The sequence below is a fragment of the Oncorhynchus kisutch genome, linkage group LG24 (genome assembly GCF_002021735.2).
Source record: "Oncorhynchus kisutch isolate 150728-3 linkage group LG24, Okis_V2, whole genome shotgun sequence".
Classification (NCBI taxonomy): domain Eukaryota; kingdom Metazoa; phylum Chordata; class Actinopteri; order Salmoniformes; family Salmonidae; genus Oncorhynchus; species Oncorhynchus kisutch.
The window spans coordinates 2,481,265-2,501,215 of record NC_034197.2 but is presented as its reverse complement, the minus strand read 5'-3'; the positions used below and the strand labels follow the sequence as shown (position 1 = coordinate 2,501,215).

Sequence of the window (19,951 nt, the reverse complement as noted above, 5' to 3'; positions counted from 1 at the left end):
GAGATAAGGCGGAGCTTTACAAAGCATAGACTTATAGATGACCTGGAGCCAGTGGGTCTGGAGACGAATATTTAGCGAGGGCCAGCCGACTAGAGCATACAGGTCGCAGTGGTGGGTGGTATAAGGTGATTTGGTAACAAAATGGATGGCACTGTGATAGACTACATCCAGTTTGCTGAGTTGAGTGTTGGAAGCTATTTTGTAGATGACATCGCCGAAGTCGAGGATCGGTAGGATAGTCCGTTTTACTCTGGTACGTTTGGCGGCGTGAGAGAAGGATGCTTTGTTGTGAAATAGAAATCCATGATCATTTCTTCAGTGTTGTCACATGAAAAGATATACTCAAATATTTACAAAATTGGGAGGGGTGTACTCACTTTTGTGATATACTGTAGGTCTGTAACAGTTTGGGTCTAGGGTGTCACCCCCTTTGAAGAGGGGGATGACCGCGGCAGCTTTCCAATCTTTAGGGATCTCGGACGATACGAAAGAGAGGTTGAACAGGCTGGTAATAGGGGTTGCAACAATGGCGGCGGATAGTTTTAGAAAGAGAGGGTCCAGATTGTCTAGCCCAGCTGATTTGTACGGGTACAGGTTTTGCTGCTCTTTCAGAAGATCTGCTGTCTGGATATGGGTGAAGGAGAAGCTGGGGAGGCTTGGGCGGGTAGCTGCGGGGGAGGCGGGGCTGTTGGCCGGGGTTGGAGTAGCCAGGAGGAAGGCATGGCCAGCCGTAGAGTAATGCTTATTGAAATGTTCTATTATCATGGATTTATCAGTGGTGACCGTGTTACCTAGCCTCAGTGCAGTGGCCAGCTGGGAGGAGGTGCTCTTGTTCTCCATGGACTTTACAGTGTCCCAAAACTTTTTTATGCTTGAAAAAGCTAGCCTTTGCTTTCCTGACTGACTGCGTGTATTGGTTCCTGACTTCCCTGAACAGTTGCATATCGTGGGGACTATTCAATGCTATTGCAGTCCGCCACAGGATGTTCTTGTGCTGGTCAAGGGCAGTCAAGTCTGGGGTGAACCAAGGGCTATATCTGTTCTTAGTCCTGCATTTTTTGAAAGGGGCATGCTTATCTAAGATGGTGAGGAAATAACTTTTAAAGAATGACCAGGCATCCTCGACTGACAGGATGAGGTCAATAACTTTCCAGGATACCCGAGCCAGGTCGATTAGAAAGGCCTGCTCGCAGAAGTGCTTTAGGGCGCGTTTGACAGTGGACAGGCAGATACATAGCGGATATAGGCAATGAGGCAATGATCGCTGAGATCCTGATTGAAAACAGCGGAGGTGTATTTGGAGGGCAAGTTGGTCAGGATAATGTCTATGAGGGTGCCCATGTTTACGGATTTAGGGTTGTACCTGGTGGGTTCCTTGATGATTTGTGTGAGATTGAGGGCATCTAGCTTAGATTGTAGGAAGTCCGGGGTGATAAGCATATCCCCATTTAGGTCACCTAACAGAACGAACTCTGAAGCTAGATGGGGGCGATCAATTAACAAATGGTGTCCAGGGCACAGCTGGGAGCGGAGGGGGGTTGATAGCAGGTGGCAACAGTGAGAGACTTATTTCTGGAGACGTTAAAATTTTAAAATTAGAAGTTCAAACTGTATAGATCTGGAAAGTATGACAGAACTTTGGAGGTTATCTCTGCAGTAGATTGCAATTCCTCCCTCTTTGGCAGTTCTATCTTGACGGAAAATGTTGTAACTGGTATGGAAATGTCAGAATTGTTGGTGACCTTCCTAAGCCAGGATTCAGACACGGCAAGGACATCAGGGTTGGCAGAGTGTGCTAAAGCAGTAAAAAAAACTTAGGGAGGAGGTTTTGATGTTGACCTGCATGAAACCAAGGTTTTTTTTGATCACAGAAGTCAACAAATGGGTGTGCCGGGGGACACGCAGGGCCTGGGTTTACCTCCACATCACCCGAGGAACAGAGGAGGAGCAGGATGAGGGTACGGCTAAAGGCTATCAAAACTGGTCGCCTAGAGCGTTGGGGACAAAGAATAAAAGGAGCAGATTTCTGGGCGTGGTAGAATAGATTCAGGGCATAATGTGCAGACGGGTATGGTGGGATGCGGGTACAGCGGAGGTGAGCCCAGTCACTGAGTGATGATAAGAGAGGTTGTATCTCTCGATAAGCTGATTATAATGGGTGAGGTCACCGCATGTGTGGGAGGTGGCGACAAAGGAGGTATCAGAGGTATAATGAGTGGAACTAGGGGCTCCATTGTAAACTAAAACAATGATAACTAACAGTGTCATGACGTTGGCCTGGGGGGTAGGTTTATGGCAGTCATAAATACCTCGTCCCCCTTTTTCCTCTCTCTACCCTACTGAGGATACATTTGCAAAACCCTTGGTTAACATAGAGATGCTGGAAACATCAGAAGGTGGGGGGAAATAAACTAGATTCTGGAAATCCGAACAATTGAACATATGCGGTGGTACTTGATGAATATGATGTCAGTGGCATAAACTCTACAGTGTAAAGTCTACACATCAGAGTTATCGTATTCACATGGAATTGTTGTTCAATTTAAATGTTTGAATATGAACTTAGATAACTACAGAACGAAGCCAACATCAGCATGAGCTTTGGTCGCGAATGGTATGAACTTTTTAACTCTTATTCACTACAGTAGTGATACCTCCTAGCCGTTGAGTTAGCAACAGCAGCTGCAAACGAAGGTTAGGAAGGAACAGACAGACGTTAACCATGACAGATAAGTTTGAGACCGAAAGGAGCAAGTGCGACACTCACGTGTCCAAAATCAGTACTCTAAGCGCCCAAGTGGACTCTGCAATGCAGCAGAATACCACCCGTAGGTACCATCTGGAGGAAATCCAGAATGGTCACGCTCCACAGCGTGACTACCCATCCAAGCAACCGGAGCCAGGTGATATTAATTACGTAAAAAATATTTTATAGCATGTAGCATATAGCATAATAGCATGTCATATCTGTTAATCCGGCATAGCCAAAGACACGACAACAGTATACAAGGCATATTGACATATGAGAGAGACATACAGCGAGGCAAAAAGTAATCACAGGTGTTGATTTGGAGAGCTAGCTAAGACAACAATGGGTGAGACAACAACAGCTAATCAGCTAAAACAAGAACAGGTAAAATGGCAATGACTGGGCAGAGAGGGTCGGTTAACTACACACTGAGTTCGCGGCTGCAGCCGACAGATAAACAAAATAAATAAATAAACAAAACAAAATAAACAGAATGGAGTACCGTGATTAATGGACAGTCCAGTGGACATCTAATCAGCTAATCTGCTAAATTGTAATTATTCGCCTACCTCATGCCTTTTGCACACAATGTATATAGACTCTTTTTTCCCTACTGTGTTATTGACTTGTTTATTGTTTACTCCATGTGTAACTCTGTGTTGTTGTCTGTTCACACTGCTATGCTTTATCTTTGCCAGGTCGCAGTTGTAAATGAGAACTTATTCTCAACTAGCCTACCTGGTTAAATAAAGGTGAAATAAAAATAAAATAAAAATGTAGCCAAGTGATCATAGGGTCCAGGGGGCAGCAATAGTTGGAACAGGGAAGCCGCGGAGTAGTCGCTACTCAGCTAGCATGCGGGTGACACGGCGTAGCAGCAGTGATCCGGTGCCAAGGTCCAGAGCTTACGGCAAGGATCTGGGGGAGTAGTGTGTTCTAGCCGTGTTTCGGTGGAGTCCGGGTGAACAACTGAGTAGGCCGGGAGGTGGGAGGTCGGCCTCAGGGATAGCTTCGGTACTGGGTAACTCGGTGGGTGCTAGCTAGCTGTGAAGATCAGGAGTAATCGTCCAGGGATTACGGCAGGAATCCGGCGTTGTAGTGGAGAGACAGTCCGTTACTGGTAGGCTGGCGAGTATTATCCAAGCTAAAAAAAGGGCTAGTATCTGTGCAGAAGGTAGAGGCAGCTAACAGTGGCTAACAATGACTAAATAGCTTGTAGCTAATTAGCTGTTTAGCTTCTGATGGCTAGGTGGGGGCAAGAGGAACGGTGACAAGGCGTGGAATAATGATATGGGGCACAGTGTGTGTGTATGTGTCTGAGTGTGTGTGTGTGTGTGTAAATACTATAGGTGCTGCTTGTGCGTATAATGATGATATGGGGCAGTGTGTGTGTCCCTGAATGTGTGTGTATATACTACAGGAGCTGCTTGTGATTATAGTGATGATATGGGGCAGTGTGTCTGTGTGTGTGTCTCTGAATGTGTGTGTATATACTATAGGTGCTGCTTGTGATTATAATGATGATATGGGGCACAGTGTCTGTGTGTGTGTCTCTGAATGTGTGTGTATATACTATAGGTGCTGCTTGTGATTATAATGATGATATGGGGCAGTGTGTGTGTCTCTGAATGTGTGTGTATATACTACAGGTGCTGCTTGTGCGTATAATGATGATATGGGGCACAGTGTGTTTGTGTGTGTCTCTGAATGTGTGTGTATATACACTATAGGTGCTGCTTGTGCGTATAATGATGATATGGGGCACAGTGTCTGTGTGTGTGTCTCTGAATGTGTGTGTATATACTACAGGTGCTGCTTGTGATTATAATGATGATATGGGGCACAGTGTGTGTGTGTCTCTGAATGTGTGTGTATATACTACAGGTGCTGCTTGTGATTATAATGATGATATGGGGCACAGTGTCTGTGTGTGTGTCTCTGAATGTGTGTGTATATACTATAGGTGCTGCTTGTGATTATAATGATGATATGGGGCACAGTGTCCGTGTCTCTGAATGTGTGTGTATATACTATAGGTGCTGCTTGTGCGTATAATGATGATATGGGGCAGTGTGTGTGTGTGTGTGTCTCTGAATGTGTGTGTATATACTATAGGTGCTGCTTGTGATTATAATGATGATATGGAGCACAGTGTCTGTGTGTGTGTCTCTGAATGTGTGTATATACTATAGGTGCCGCTTGTGATTATAATGATGATATGGGGCAGTGTCTGTGTGTGTCTCTCTGAATGTCTGTGTAAATACTATAGGTGCTGCTTGTGTGTATAATGATGATATGGGGCACAGTGTCTGTGTGTGTGTCTCTGAATGTGTGTGTATATACTACAGGTGCCACTTGTGATTATAATGATGATATGGGGCACAGTGTGTTTGTGTGTCTCTGAATGTGTGTATATACTATAGGTGCCGCTTGTGATTATAATTATGATATGGGGCAGTGTCTGTGTGTGTGTCTCTGAATGTGTGTGTATATACTATAGGTGCTGCTTGTGTGTATAATGATGATATGGGGCACAGTGTGTTTGCGTGTGTCTGAATGTGTGTGTATATACTACAGGTGCCACTTGTGATTATAATGATGATATGGGGCACAGTGTGTTTGTGTGCCCATGTGTGTACTATATGTGCAGTGTGTGTATCATGGCACATTTCTTTCTGCTACACATACAAAAGGTTACTCAATTCAGTCAATGAGATTATTTTAAATCGACCACAACCAGCTGGGAGTTAACAGCTGGCGAACAGAGCTAGATAATGGCTCAGTGGCTCAGTGAGAGAGAGAGAAAACCCAGGACAGACTACTCTCACCCATTTACCCAGTTCCTCCCTCTGTCCATCTCTCAGTCCCTCCATCTACGTAGCTCTTTCTCCACCCTTCCATCCCTATATCTTTATCTCCCCCTCTTTCCAACTCACCATCTCTCAATTTTCTCCCTATCCACCTCTCCATCTCTCCCCTTGTCTATTTTCCCCTTCTCCATCATTCTCAGAATTTCTGGCAAGTGAAATTTGCTCCGCGTTCACACTTCCTCAGACGATGACGATAGTCTCGGTGACGGTGACTACGTCTGACCACAAGGGACTATCGCTGACATTGTATGCATGACAACCATACGGTGACAAAGACACAGAGAGAGAGAGAGAGCTGATTGTCAGAGGGGAGCAATAGAACCTCTGGAACTGTGCTAGTAGGACAGAGGAGAGCAGTAGAACCTCTGGAACTGTGCCAGAAGGACTGAGGAGAGCAGTAGAACCTCTAGAACTGTTCCAGTAGGACAGAAGGGAGCAGTAGAACCTCTGGAACTGTGCTAGTAGGACAGAGGGGAGCAGTAGAACCTAGGGAACTGTGCTAGTAGGACAGAGGAGAGCAGTAGAACCTCTGGAACTGTGCTAGTAGGACAGAGGAGAGCAGTAGAACCTCTGGAAATGTGCTAGTAGGACAGAGGGGAGCAGTAGAACCTCTAGAACTGTGCTAGTAGGACAAAGGAGAGCAGTAGAACCTCTGGAACTGTGCCAGTTGGACAGAGGAGAGCAGTAGAACCTCTGGAACTGTGCTAGTAGGACAGAGGAGGGCAGTAGAACCTCTGCCAGTAGATCCACAAAGGATTGACATTGTGAACTAGGCTGCTACTTATGAAGCAAGTCATGTTTAAAAAGCACTCTGTGTCTCATAGTTTCGATTTTCTCTTCCCGATCAGTAGTGGCCACAAGTACATTTTTTCCTGACAATGGGAGATACTTACAGTATCAATAGGGATTGATCAACATCACCAGCTAACAACAGTAGCTACCAAAACAAAGTGGACAATGACAAACGTCAATGGAAAGAAAATATTATTAAAAACAGTTTATATTTCCTCATGCCTACCTTCTTCGCAGCTGCCGAGCTTGGCCACCTCGATCTTCTTCTTGAGGACGCAGGATGCCAAGCCCAGCTCGCAAGTGTTGTCATAGGTCATGCCGTCGCTGCCACACACAGGCGAGAGAGCCTGGCCCTGGCACTGCGTGCACTCGCACTTGTTCTGGATGCATTGGGCCCCCCAGGCACACACAGCGCTGCCACAGGTCTCTGTAAACGCACATAAGGGTTATAGGTGACTATGCAGTAGAATCATGAAGAAAGAATATCCCTGCTAAAATACAACAGCGATACAGGTACATTACTTAATAAGACATAGACACTGCACAGAAATATAAACGCAACATGTAAAGTGTTGGTCACATGTTTCATGAGCTGAAATAAAAGATCCCAGAAATGTTCCATACACAAAAAGCTTATTTCTCTCAAATGTTTTGCACACAGTTTTTTCCATCTCTATTAGTGAGCATTTCTCCTTTGCAAAGATAATCCATCCACCTGACAGGTGTGGCATGTCAACAAACTGATTAAACAGCATGATCATCACATGCAGGCCTTTTATTGCTGGGGACAATAAAAGGCCACTCTAAAATGTCACACAACACAATGCTAAAGATGTCTCAAGTTTTGAGCGAGCATGCGTTTGGCATCCTGACTGCGGGTATGTCCATTAGAGCTGTTGCCAGATAATTTAATGTTCATTTGTCTACCATAAGCCGCCTCAAACGTTGTTTTAGAGAATTTGGCAGTCCGTCCAACCGGGCTCACAACCTCAGACCACATGTATGGCGTTGTGTGGGCGAGTGGTTTGCGGATGTCAACGTTGGGAACAGAGTGCCCCATGGTGTCGGTGGGGTTATGGTATGGGCAGGCATAAGATACGGACAATGAACACAATTGCATTTTATAAATTTGAATGCACAGAGATACCGTGACGAGATCCTGATCCATTGTCATGCCATTCATCTGCAGCCATCATCTCATGTTTCAGCATGATAATGCACAGACCCATGACGCAAGGGTCTGTACTCAATTCCTGGAAGCTGAAAATGTCCCAGTTCTTCCATGGCCTGCATACTCACCAGACACGTCACCCATTGAGCATGTTTGAGATGCTCTAGATCGACGTGTACGACAGCATTTTACAGTTCCTGCCACTATCATGCAACTTCACACAGCCATTGAAGAGGAGTGGGACAACATTCCACAATCAACAGCCTGATCAACTCTATGTGAAGGAGATGTGTCGTGCTGCATGAGGCAAATGGTGGTCACACCAGATACTGACTGGTGTTCTGATCCACGACCCTACTTAAAAGATAAAGGGATCTGTTACCAACAGTATCTGTGTTTCCAATCCATAGATTAGGGCCAAATTTATTCATTTCAATTGACTGATTTCCTGATGTGAACTGTAACTCATTGAAAAACTTTGAAATTGTTGCATGTTGCGTTTATATAGTATATTTGTACCACCACACTGCTGGTAGGAACACACAGGCACACAGACGCAGCACACACAATCTTGGCGGTAGTATTACTCACTGCATTCTCCCTGGGCGAGCACACGCAGGTCAAGCTGCTTGGTACAGGCGCGTACGTGGAGCTCACACTCGCTGTCATAGGTGGAGCCGTCGCTGCCGCACACCGGTTGGTGGGACTCCACGCACTCCTGCGGGCACACACAGCTGCCCGACTGCCCGTCGCAGATCGCCCCGAATGAACAGTTGGCACATGCCTCGTCTGGAGGGAGACAGGTAGGAGAGAGTTAGGGTCTGAGGGAGTATATAAGACCAGTATGGGTAACATGGGGAGAGAAAGACAATGTGTGTGTGTATATGTACAGTGGGGCAAAAAAGTATTTAGTCAGCCACCAATTGTGCAAGTTCTCCCACTTAAAAAGATTATGGTGGAAAAAAGGTATTTGGTCACCTGTAACTTCTTCTTTTAGAGGCTCCTCTGTCCTCCACTCGTTACCTGTATTAATGGCACCTGTTTGAACTTGTTATCAGTATAAAAGACACCTGTCCACAACCTCAAACAGTCACACTCCAAACTCCACTATGGCCAAGACCAAAGAGCTGTCAAAGGACACCAGAAACAAAATTGTAGAACAGCACCAGGCTGGGAAGACTGAATCTGCAGTAGGTAAGCAGCTTGGTTTGAAGAAATCAACTGTGGGAGCAATCATTAGGAAATGGAAGACACACAAGACCACTGATAATCTCCCTCGATCTGGGGCTCCACGCAAGATCTCACCCCTCACCTAGTGAATGACCTGCAGAGAGCTGTGACCAAAGTAACAAAGCCTACCATCAGTAACACCCTACGCCGCCAGGGACTCAAATCCTGCAGTGCCAGACCTGTGCCCCGGCTTAAGCCAGTACATGTCCAGGCCCGTCTGAAGTTTGCTAGAGAGCATTTGGATGATCCAGAAGAAGATTGGGAGAATGTCATATGGTCAGATGAAACCAAAATATAGCTTTTTGGTAAAAACTCAACTCGTCGTGTTTGGAGGACAAAGAATGCTGAGTTGCATCCAAAGAACACCATACCTACTGTGAAGCATGGGGGTGGAAACATCATGCTTTGGGGCTGTTTTTCTGCAAAGGGACCAGGCCAACTGATCCGTGTAAAGGAAAGAATGAATGGGGCCATGTATCGTGAGATTTTGAGTGAAAACCTCCTTCCATCAGCAAGGGCATTGAAGATGAAACGTGGCTGGGTCTTTCAGCATGACAATGATCCCAAACACACCGCCCGGGCAACGAAAGAGTGGCTTCGTAAGAAGCATTTCAAGGTCCTGGAGTGGCCTAGCCAGTCTCCAGATCTCAACCCCATAGAAAATCTTTGGAGGGAGTTGAAAGTCCATGTTTCCCAGCAACAGCCCCAAAACATCCCTGCTCTAGAGGAGATCTGCATGGAGGAATGGGCCAAAATACCAGCAACAGTGTGTGAAAAACTTGTGAAGACCTCTGTCATTGCCAACAAATGGTATATAACAAAGTATTGAGATAAACTTTTGTTATTGACCAAATACTTGTTTTCCACCATAATTTGCAAATACATTCATTAAAAATCCTACAATGTAGGATTGAAGTGATAGTTGAAGTGTACCTATGATGAAAATTACAGGCCTCTCTCATCTTTTTAAGTGGGAGAACTTGCACAATTGGTGGCTGACAAAAATGTTGCCCCACTGTATGTGTGTCAGGGAATTTAGTGAGTGAGTGAGTTAGTGAGTAAGAAAAAGAGAGAGGGGACAGATAGAACCACAACCGTGGTGTTACCATGATGCCATGTTTTTACCTATCCCCTCGAAAGGCTGGTCATGTCAAGAGTCCTGCAGACTTTACACATCTGCACGTTTCAGTGGATGATCTGGACTGAGAATACTGACAAGAATCCTCTCTTTCCAGATTCCATTTAGTCTGATCCTTTGCTTGTTTTCCATTCAGTTTCTTACCCTCTTACCCTTACCCTGCATTGCCTACTACCGACACGTTGAGTATATCAATGATGGGAAACTCCCCCTCCCCCGTGTTATTAACCTGTTAATTACACCTTATTACATATGAATTAAGTCAGGAAATCAGCCAGTGTCGCACAGGCACTCAGTTATCCCGGCCTAGGGGCCTGATTCAAATATACATGCAGGCACCCCAAAAATAAAATGTGGTTGAGGTGGCAGCCAGCGGTGATGGAGATCCCTGTGAGAGCGGCGTGCCGGACCCAAGGGCTATAAATCACGGCGAGTGTCGTCCTTTATCAGGGCCCGTGTCCCAATTAAAAGGCTTCTTCATCTCCCTCCTCCTGGCTCTGTCTCGCTCCCTCTGTTCCAGCCAGTGCTGCAGGTTGTTGGTGTCGGCTGATCGGGACACACCCAGCTAACCGGACCCAACCGGGCTGCCTTATTGGCTGTATACATAGGGCCTTGATAGCTAGCACTAACAGCATTAACGCGGTGGGGCGACGTGTCTGACGGGGGGGGGGGGTTGTAAAAAGTGGCCTTGAGGAGACAGCCATTTCGAGTGATGGATAGAGAGCGAGACGGTGGGGAAACGAAAAGCTAAAGAGCCTCTCCAGCCTCAGAACGTTACACATCCTCTCAGACGAATAATAATAGTCCAGGAGACACGAGCTACAACTGGGGATGGAGGGAGGAGTTGTTCTATAACACGAAGAGAACGAGAGACGTTTGTTTAGTGAAGGGCTCTAAAATAGCCCAGCCGATAAAATATAGTCCCCTGACGATAAAATAGTCCCCAGCCGACCTCCCAGTGTCTGCTCTATTACTATCACTCTGTCCCTCCTCTCCTCCCTTGATTTACCTCTTTTAACTTCCTCCCCACTCCTCTCATGTCTCCCCCTCTCTGTTGCCTGCTTATATTCTCATATTATACCATCTACTATTACTATCACTCTGTCCCTCCTCTCCTCCCTTGATTTACCTCTCCTCTTTTAACTTCCTCCCCACTCCTCTCATGTCTCTCCCTCTCTGTTGCCTGCTTATATTCTCATATTATACCATCTACTATTACTATCACTCTGTCCCTCCTCTCCTCCCTTTATTTACCTCTCCTCTTTTAACTTCCTGACAACGAGTAAAGTATGCATTGTTTGCAGCAACTGTGAAACACACATGTTTTTTTCTGTTCTAAATGACTTCTCTCTCCTCTCATCTATATGTAGAAAGTGCCTTTCGGAGCGACTGATATCCTTCTGTGGTCTTTTAGCATGCGTGTCTCTGCCTCGTCCAGCCAGCCAGATACACAAGGTCACCCGCCACTCAGGAGGAGGAAATACAACAGAATAATAAAACATGTAACTTCTCACTATCGGACCGCACCGGAGCAGTACAGATGACTATTTCTCCTAGCACAGGTTTTACATCCTTTTTTCAAAAGAAAAATCAAATTATGACCATGCATATAGGCCACACACACACACACACACACACACACACACACACACACACACACACACACACACACACACACACACTTATCTACCCCCCCCCCCCCTCACCCAGTATGCCAGTGACATGAACGGGCCGCGATAATTAAGCCAGATAATAGTGGAGACGGAGGGAGGTGATGACTCAGTGGAGTTTGAAGAGGCTTGTGTAAAGCAGTGCAAACAGCCCAGAATAAACCAGATCACCATCATCATTCCTAGAGCCTCGCCAAGCACTGCCCGCCTGCCACTTTTATTGCCCTGTTTCGCTGACTCCTGTTTCTGTGTGGACTCACTGCCATCCATAGTACTGTGTGTGTGTGTGCTGTGTTACACAAACATGGAAAGGCCCGATTCTTCCTCGCCTTTTTAAATGAAGACTATTCATTACCCCCCGGCGGCGCCACGGCGAGACCTGTCTACCTAACGCTGGCAGCATGAACACAGTTGAGTTTGCCCACCCGGCTCACACATTCCTTTTGCTGCATTTCCCATTGGAATACATCCTTATGCGCATAGATTCCAATTTGGAAGGGAGGAAATAATAGTGGAGTCACATTGGCCCCCCTGCCAGCAACACTGCAATGGATTAAACATGAAACTCGAGTTGAAACAGGGGGTAGAGCAAGCGGAGAGCTAGCGTAACTGTGCTAAGCCAAGCCAGGCAAATGTCATCTCTCTCTGTGTGCTGGTGGTGGCAGATGTAACTGCACACGGTGGCTAACAGTGGCTAGGGTATTGGCAGTCTGTGTTAATGGCTGATAAAGGGCCTCAGGCATCTCTATTACTCTGTATTATTGGTTCCTCCAGGAAATTGCAGGGATGTTTTGTGATATTTCCTGGCAAAAACAATGCAATTCTGACTATTTGCATGGCAACATGCAATGATTTTGTCCAATTTGTTGCTGAAATGCGCTGACGAGTGAAAACGTTTGTTGAAGTGTGACTTGATTCAACCATATTATGAGGTAAATGTGCGTGATTGGCTGAAATTGCAAGCCCTCTTTTTGTACTATGGTGATGAGTCAGTTTTATGTGATAACGTTGCGTTGATTTTACTACACTGCTCATAAAGGGAACACTAAAATAACACATCCTAGATCTGAATGAATGAAATATTCTTATTAAATACTTTTTTCTTTACATAGTTGAATGTGCTGACAACAGAATCACACAAAAATTATCAATGGAAATCAAATTTATCAACCCATGGAGGTCTGGATTTGGAGTGACACTCAAAATTAAAGTGGAAAACCACACTACAGGCTGATCCAACTTTGATGTAATGTCCTTAAAACAAGTCAAAATGAGGCTCAGTAGTGTGTGTGGCCTCCACGTGCCTGTATGACCTCCCTACAACGCCTGGGCATGTTCCTGATGAGGTGGCGGATGGTCTCCTGAGGGATCTCCTCCCAGACCTGGACTAAAGCATCCGCCAACTCCTGGACAGTCTGTGGTGCAATGTGGATGGAGTGAGACATGATGTCCCAGATGTGCTCAATTGGATTCAGGTCTGGGGAACGGGCGGGCCAGTCCATAGCATCAATGCCTTCCTCTTGCAGGAACTGCTGACACACTCCAGCCACATGAGGTCTAGCATTGTCTTCCATTAGGAGGAACCCTGGGCCAACCGCACCAGCATATGGTCTCACAAGTGGTCTGAGGATCTCATCTCGGTACCTAATGGCAGTCAGGCTACCTCTGGCAAGCACATGGAGGGCTGTGCGGCCCCCCAAAGAAATGCCACCCCACACCATGACTGACCCACTGCCAAACCGGTCATGCTGGAGGATGTTGCAGGCAGCAGAACGTTCTCTATGGCGTCTCCAGACTCTGTCACATGTGCTCAGTGTGTACCTGCTTTCATCTGTGAAGAGCACAGGGCGCCAGTGGCGAATTTGCCAATCTTGGTGTTCTCTGGCAAATGCCAAGCGTCCTGCACAGTGTTGGGCTGTAATGCACAACCCCCACCTGTGGACGTCGGGCCCTCATACCACCCTCATGGAGTCTGTTTCTGACCGTTTGAGCAGACACATGCACATTCGTGGCCTGCTGGAGGTCATTTTGCAGGGCTCTGGCAGTGCTCCTCCTGCTCCTCCTTGCACAAAGGCAGAGGTAGCGGTCCTGCTGCTGGGTTGTTGCCCTCCTATGGCCTCCTCCACGTCTCCTGATGTACTGGCCTGTCTCCTGGTAGCGCCTCCATGCTCTGGACACTACGCTGACAGACACAGCAAACCTTCTTGCCACAGCTCGCATTGATGTGCCACCCTGGATGAGCTGCACTACCTGAGCCACTTGTGTGGGTTGTAGATTCCGTCTCATGCTACCACTAGAGTCAAAGCATGGACAGTTTGATTTCACAGAAGTGTGATTGACTTGGAGATACATTGTGTTGTTTAAGTGTTCCCTTTATTTTTTTGAGCAGTGTATTTTATTTTAGGGTTCAAGTTCCGGTGGCATGCATTGAAACGTGTATCTTTTTCGTGGCTTTCTTTTGCAAAATAACTATGAATAAACAGAATTATTTTCAAATAATTGTCAACATACAACATCACAATAAGGTTTAGGGCATTCACTGTATTGCAGGGAACAATATTTGGTCTATTTTTCTCCAGAGCACTAGCTCATTGTTCCCTTATTGGCACAGACGCTAGCCTAGCTTCTAACTAACATTAACTAGCTGTCACGCTAGCCAGGTTTCCTTAGCAGCTTGGTACATAGCCCATATCCCTTGCAGATAGGACCACGGATTGCCCCGGAAGTGTGACTGTTTGAATCACTGTTGTTTGTTGCTGTTTCCATCTGCTCTGTGACCTGCCCTGTCTGGAACTGTGAGGAGTAACAGCGTAGCCTACATTACTAGCAAGACATAGACCAAAGCCAATGGAAGTACCGTTGGGGACAACGGTGTCTCTTTATCACAGGTGAAGGAAATTTTAAACAAACAAAAAGAGAACTACAAACAGTTTTTACAACAACAAGAAAATAGCTTCAAGTGGAGTTGCCAACTAATAAAATAATGGACGACCTGACCAGAGAGGTCCAGGACCTGAAGAACAGTTTGCAGTTCTCCCAGGTTCATATCAATGAGTTCACAGTGCCTACGGCAAGTATTCAGCCTAGAGGTTGACCGATTAATCGGAATGGGTGATTCATGTTTTCATAACAAAAATACAGATTTTTTTTTTACACCTTTATTTAACTAGGCAAGTCGGTTAGGAACATATTCTTATTTTCAATGACGGCCTCGGAACGGTGGGTTAACTGCCTAGTTCAGGGGCAGAATGACAGATTTTTACCTTGTCAGCTTGGGGATTCGTTTTTGCAACCTTCCGGTTACTAGTCCAACGCTCTAACCACCTGCCTTACATTGCACTCCACGAGGAGCCTGCGTGGCAGGCTGACTACCGGTTACGCGAGGGCAGCAAGAAGCCAAGGTAAGTTGCTAGCTAGCATTAAACTTATCTTATAAAAAACAATCAATCTTAAACATAATCACTAGTTAACTACAAATGGTTGATGATATTACTAGTTTATCTAGCGTGTTCTGCGTTGCATATAATCAAAAAGTCTATGATTTGATATTTGATAGAGCAGTCTGACTGAGCAGCAGCAGGCTCGTAAGCATTCATTCAAACAACACTTTCGTGTGTTTGCCAGCAGCTCTTCGCTGTTTATGACTTCAAGCCTATCAACTCCGGAGATTAGGCTGGTGTAACCGATGTGAAATGGCTAGCTAGTTAGCGGGGTGCGTGCTAATAGCATTTAAAACGTCACTCGCTCTGAGACTTGGAGTAGTTGTTCCACTTGCTCTGCAAGGGCCGCGGCTTTTGTGGAGCGATGGGTAACGATGCTTCGAGGGTGGCTGTTGTCGATGTGGTCCTGGTTCGAGCCCAGGTAGGGGCGAGGAGAGGGACAGAAGCTATACTGTTACACTGGCAATACTAAAGTACCTATAAGAACATCCAATAGTCAAAGGTATATGAAATACAAATGGTATAGAGAGAAATAGTCCTATAATTCCTATAATAACCTCAACCTAAAACTTCTTACCTGGGAATATTGAAGACTCATGTTAAAAGGAACCACCAGCTTTCATATGTTCTCATGTTCTGAGCAAGGAACTGAAACGTTAGCTTTTTTACATGGCACATATTGCACTTTTACTTTCTTCTCCAACACTTTGTTTTTGCATTATTTAAACCAAATTGAACATGTTTAATTTTTTATTTGAGGCTAAATGGATTTTATTGATGTATTATATTAAGTTAAAGTAAGTGTTCATTCAGTATTGTTGTAATTGTTATTATTACAAGTAAATAAATACATAAAAAAATATATAAATATATTTTTAAATCGGCCGATTAATCGGAATCGGCTTCTTTTTTTGGTCCTCCAATAATCGGTATCGGTATCTGTGGTGAAAAATCATAAATCGGTCGACCTCTAATTCAGACCCCTTTACTTTTTTCACATTTTGTTATTTTACAGCCTTATCCTCATCAATCTACACACAATACCCCATATTGACAAAGTTTGCAAATGTACACTAAGTTTTAGAACACATACTCATTCAAGGATTTTCCTTAATTTTTACTATTTTCTACATTGTAGAATAATAGTGAAGACATCAAAACTATGAAATAACATATATGGAATCATGTAGTAACCAAAAAAGTGTTTAACAAATCAAAATATATTTTATATTTGAGATTCTTCAAAAAGCCACACTTTGCCTTGATGACAGCTTTGCACACACTTGGAATTCTCTCAATCAGCTTCGTGAGATAGTCACCTGGAATGCATTTCAATTAACAGGTGTGCCTTCTTAAAAGTTCATTTGTGGAATTTCTTTCCTTCTTAATATGTTTCTATTGTGTTGTGACAAGGTAGATTGCCCTATTTGGTAAAAGACCAAGTCCATATTATAACAAGAACAGCTCAAATAATCAAAGAGAAATGACAGTCCATCATTAATTTAAGACATGAATTTCAGTCAATATGGAACATTTCAAGAACTTGCTTCAAAACTCTTCAAAAAGTTGCTTCAAGTGCAGCAAAAACCATCAAGCGCTATGATGAAACTGGTACTCATGAGGACCACCACAGGAATGGAAGGCCATTGAAGTTCCCAGCCTCAGAAATTGCAGCCCAAATAAATGCTTCACAGAGTTCAAGTAACAGACACATCTCAACATCAACTGGAGACTGTGGAATCAGGCCTTCATGGTGGAATTGCTGCAAAGACACCACTACTAAAGGACACCAATAATAAGAAGATACTTGCTTAGGCCAAGAAACAGGAACATTAGACTGGTAGAAATTTGTCTTTGGACTGGAGTCCAAATTTGTGAGACGCAGTGTGGGTGAATGAATGATCTTCGCATGTGTATTTACCACCGTAAAGCATGGAGGAGGAGGTGTGATGGTGTGGGGGTGCTTTGCTGGTGACACTGTCTGTGATTTATTTCGAATTCAAGGCAGACTTATTTTCTTTTTATATATATATATATATATATATATATATATATATATTTATTTTTTTCACCTTTATTTAACCAGGTAGGCAAGTTGAGAACAAGTTCTCATTTACAATTGCAACCTGGCCAAGATAAAGCAAAGCAGTTCGACACATACAACAACACAGAGTTACACATTGAGTAAAACAAACATACAGTCAATAATACAGTATAAACAAGTCTATATACGATGTGAGCAAATGAGGTGAGATAAGGGAGGTAAAGGCAAAAAAAGGCCATGGTGGCAAAGTAAATACAATATAGCAAGTAAAACACTGGAATGGTAGATTTGCAGTGGAAGAATGTGCAAAGTAGAAATACAAATAATGGGGTGCAAAGGAGCAAAATAAATAAATAAATAAAATAAATAAATACAGTAGGGAAAGAGGTAGTTGTTTGGGCTAAATTATAGGTGGGCTATGTACAGGTGCAGTAATCTGTGAGCTGCTCTGGCAGTTGGTGCTTAAAGCTAGTGAGGGAGATAAGTGTTTCCAATTTCAGAGATTTTTGAAGTTCGGTCCAGTCATTGGCAGCAGAGAACTGGAAGGAGAGGCGGCCAAAGAAAGAATTGGTTTTGGGGGTGACTAGAGAGATATACCTGCTGGAGCGTGTGCTACAGGTGGGAGATTCTATGATGACCAAGCGAGCTGAGATAAGGGGGGACTTTACCTAGCAGGCTCTTGTAGATGACATGGGGTATGAAGCGAGGGCCAGCCAACGAGAGCGTACAGGTCGCAATGGTGGGTAGTATATGGGGCTTTGGTGACTAAATGGATTGCACTGTGATAGACTGCATCCAATTTGTTGAGTAGGGTATTGGAGGCTATTTTGTAAATGACATCACCGAAGTCGAGGATTGGTATGATTGGCAGTTTTACAAGGGTATGTTTGGCAGCATGAGTGAAGGATGCTTTGTTGCGAAATAGGAAGCCAATTCTAGATTTAACTTTGGATTGGAGATGTTTGATGTGGGTCTGGAAGGAGAGTTTACAGTCTAACCAGATACCTAGGTATTTGTAGTTGTCCATGTATTCTAAGTCAGAGCCGTCCAGAGTAGTGATGTTGGACAGGCGGGCAGGTGCAGGCAGCGATCGTTTGAAGAGCATGCATTTAGTTTTACTTGTATTTAAGAGCAATTGGAGGCCACGGAAGGAGAGTTGTATGGCATTGGAGCTTGCCTGGAGGGTTGTTAACACAGTGTCCAAAGAAGGGCCAGAAGTATAGAGAATGGTGTCGTCTGCGTAGAGGTGGATCAGAGACTCACCAGCAGCAAGAGCGACATCATTGATGTATACAGAGAAGAGAGTCGGTCCAAGACTTGAACCCTGTGGCACCCCCATAGAGACTGCCAGAGGTCCGGACAGCAGACCCTCCGATTTGACACACTGAACTCTATCAGAGAAGTAGTTGGTGAACCAGGCGAGGCAATCATTTGAGAAACCAAGGCTGTCGAGTCTGCCGATGAGGATGTGGTGATTGACAGAGTCGAAAGCCTTGGCCAGATCAATGAATACGGCTGCACAGTAATGTTTCTTATCGATGGCAGTTAAGATATTGTTTAGGAGCTTGAGCATGGCAACCACAACATTCAGCAGCGATACGCCATCCCATCTGGTTTGGGATTAGTGGGACTATCATTTTTTTTTAACAGGACAATGACACAACACACCTCCAGGCTGTGTAAGGGCTATTTTACCAAGAAGGAGAGTGATGGAGTGCTGCATCAGATGGCCTGGCCTCCACAAACCCCCGACAAATTGAGATGGTTTGGGATGAGTCGGACCTCAGAGTGAAGGAAAAGCAGCCAACAAGTACCCAGCATATGTGGGAACTCCTGCAAGAGTTCCCACAAAGCATTCCAGGTGAAACTGGCTGAGATAATGCCAAGAGTGTTCAAAGCTGTCATCAAGGCAAAGGGAGGCTATTTGAAAAATCTCAAATAGAAAATATTTTTGGATATGTTTAACACTTTTTTGGTTACTACATGATTCCATATGTGTTATTTCATAGTTTTGATGTCTTCACTATTATTCTACAATGTAGAAAATAGTCCAAATAAAGAAAAACCCTTGAATGAGTAGGTGTGTCCAAACTATTGACTGGTACTGGATGTGTAACTGATAGATACACACACACACACACACACTACATGTTAATGTTTTTAAAAGTATGTCAAATGTAAAGTCTTTTGTCTGTAATGTATTTTCCGTTATGTGTCGGACCCCAGTAACACTAGCTGTCGCCATTGGCATCGGCTAATGGAGATCCTAATCCAATCAAATCAAAAGCTATTACCTGTTTAGGACCAAATGGCTACATGCAGGCAACATGCATGAACTTTACTAAGTAGCCTATAAGAGAAGAGAGAAGTGAAGAGATGTAAATATTTATCTGAATTTGTTCACGTCTGGGCTTAGTTAGTCTACACATGACATGTCAGCCTACTGTACATGTTCCTTACTGTGCAGATATATGCCTCTGCCGTAGACCACATCTACAGTAAAATAGAATTGTATTCAAACTAAAGCTGCAGAGAGTGAACTCTGGCTGATGACTAAGAGGAAAGGATATGGAATGGAAGAAACGGGCGCAAACAGTTTGTTGATAAAAGGAAAATGTTAATCATTGCCATCATCACTGACCCTTTATGGGGAAAAAAGCACTAGAGATGCCATTAACATGTCTAGCTAAAATGGCTTCGTCAAGTGGACTAACCAAACTTTAGGGAAGAAAAAGAAACAGGCAATGAAATGAGTGCAGGCGGAAGCCAGGATATTTTTAGCCCGGTGCTCGAGAGCAGACAAAGACTCATGACTCAGTCACCCATTTAAACAGTAGGAGCATGGCT

General features: G+C 44.6%; 1 protein-coding gene across 5 annotated transcripts in view; it reads right to left on the bottom strand.

Annotated features, from left to right (window-relative positions):
* LOC109869661 (agrin) overlaps positions 1 to 19,951 on the bottom strand; it is a 537,476-nt gene that overhangs the window by 146,513 nt on the left and 371,012 nt on the right. For all 5 annotated transcript variants that reach the window (XM_031803590.1, XM_031803591.1, XM_031803593.1 and 2 more), the window contains 2 exons: positions 8,174 to 8,371; positions 6,638 to 6,838 (listed from right to left, as the gene is read on the bottom strand). In XM_031803590.1, coding sequence (XP_031659450.1) covers positions 6,638 to 6,838; positions 8,174 to 8,371 — 399 coding nt within the window. The remainder of the gene's footprint in view (positions 1 to 6,637; positions 6,839 to 8,173; positions 8,372 to 19,951) is intronic.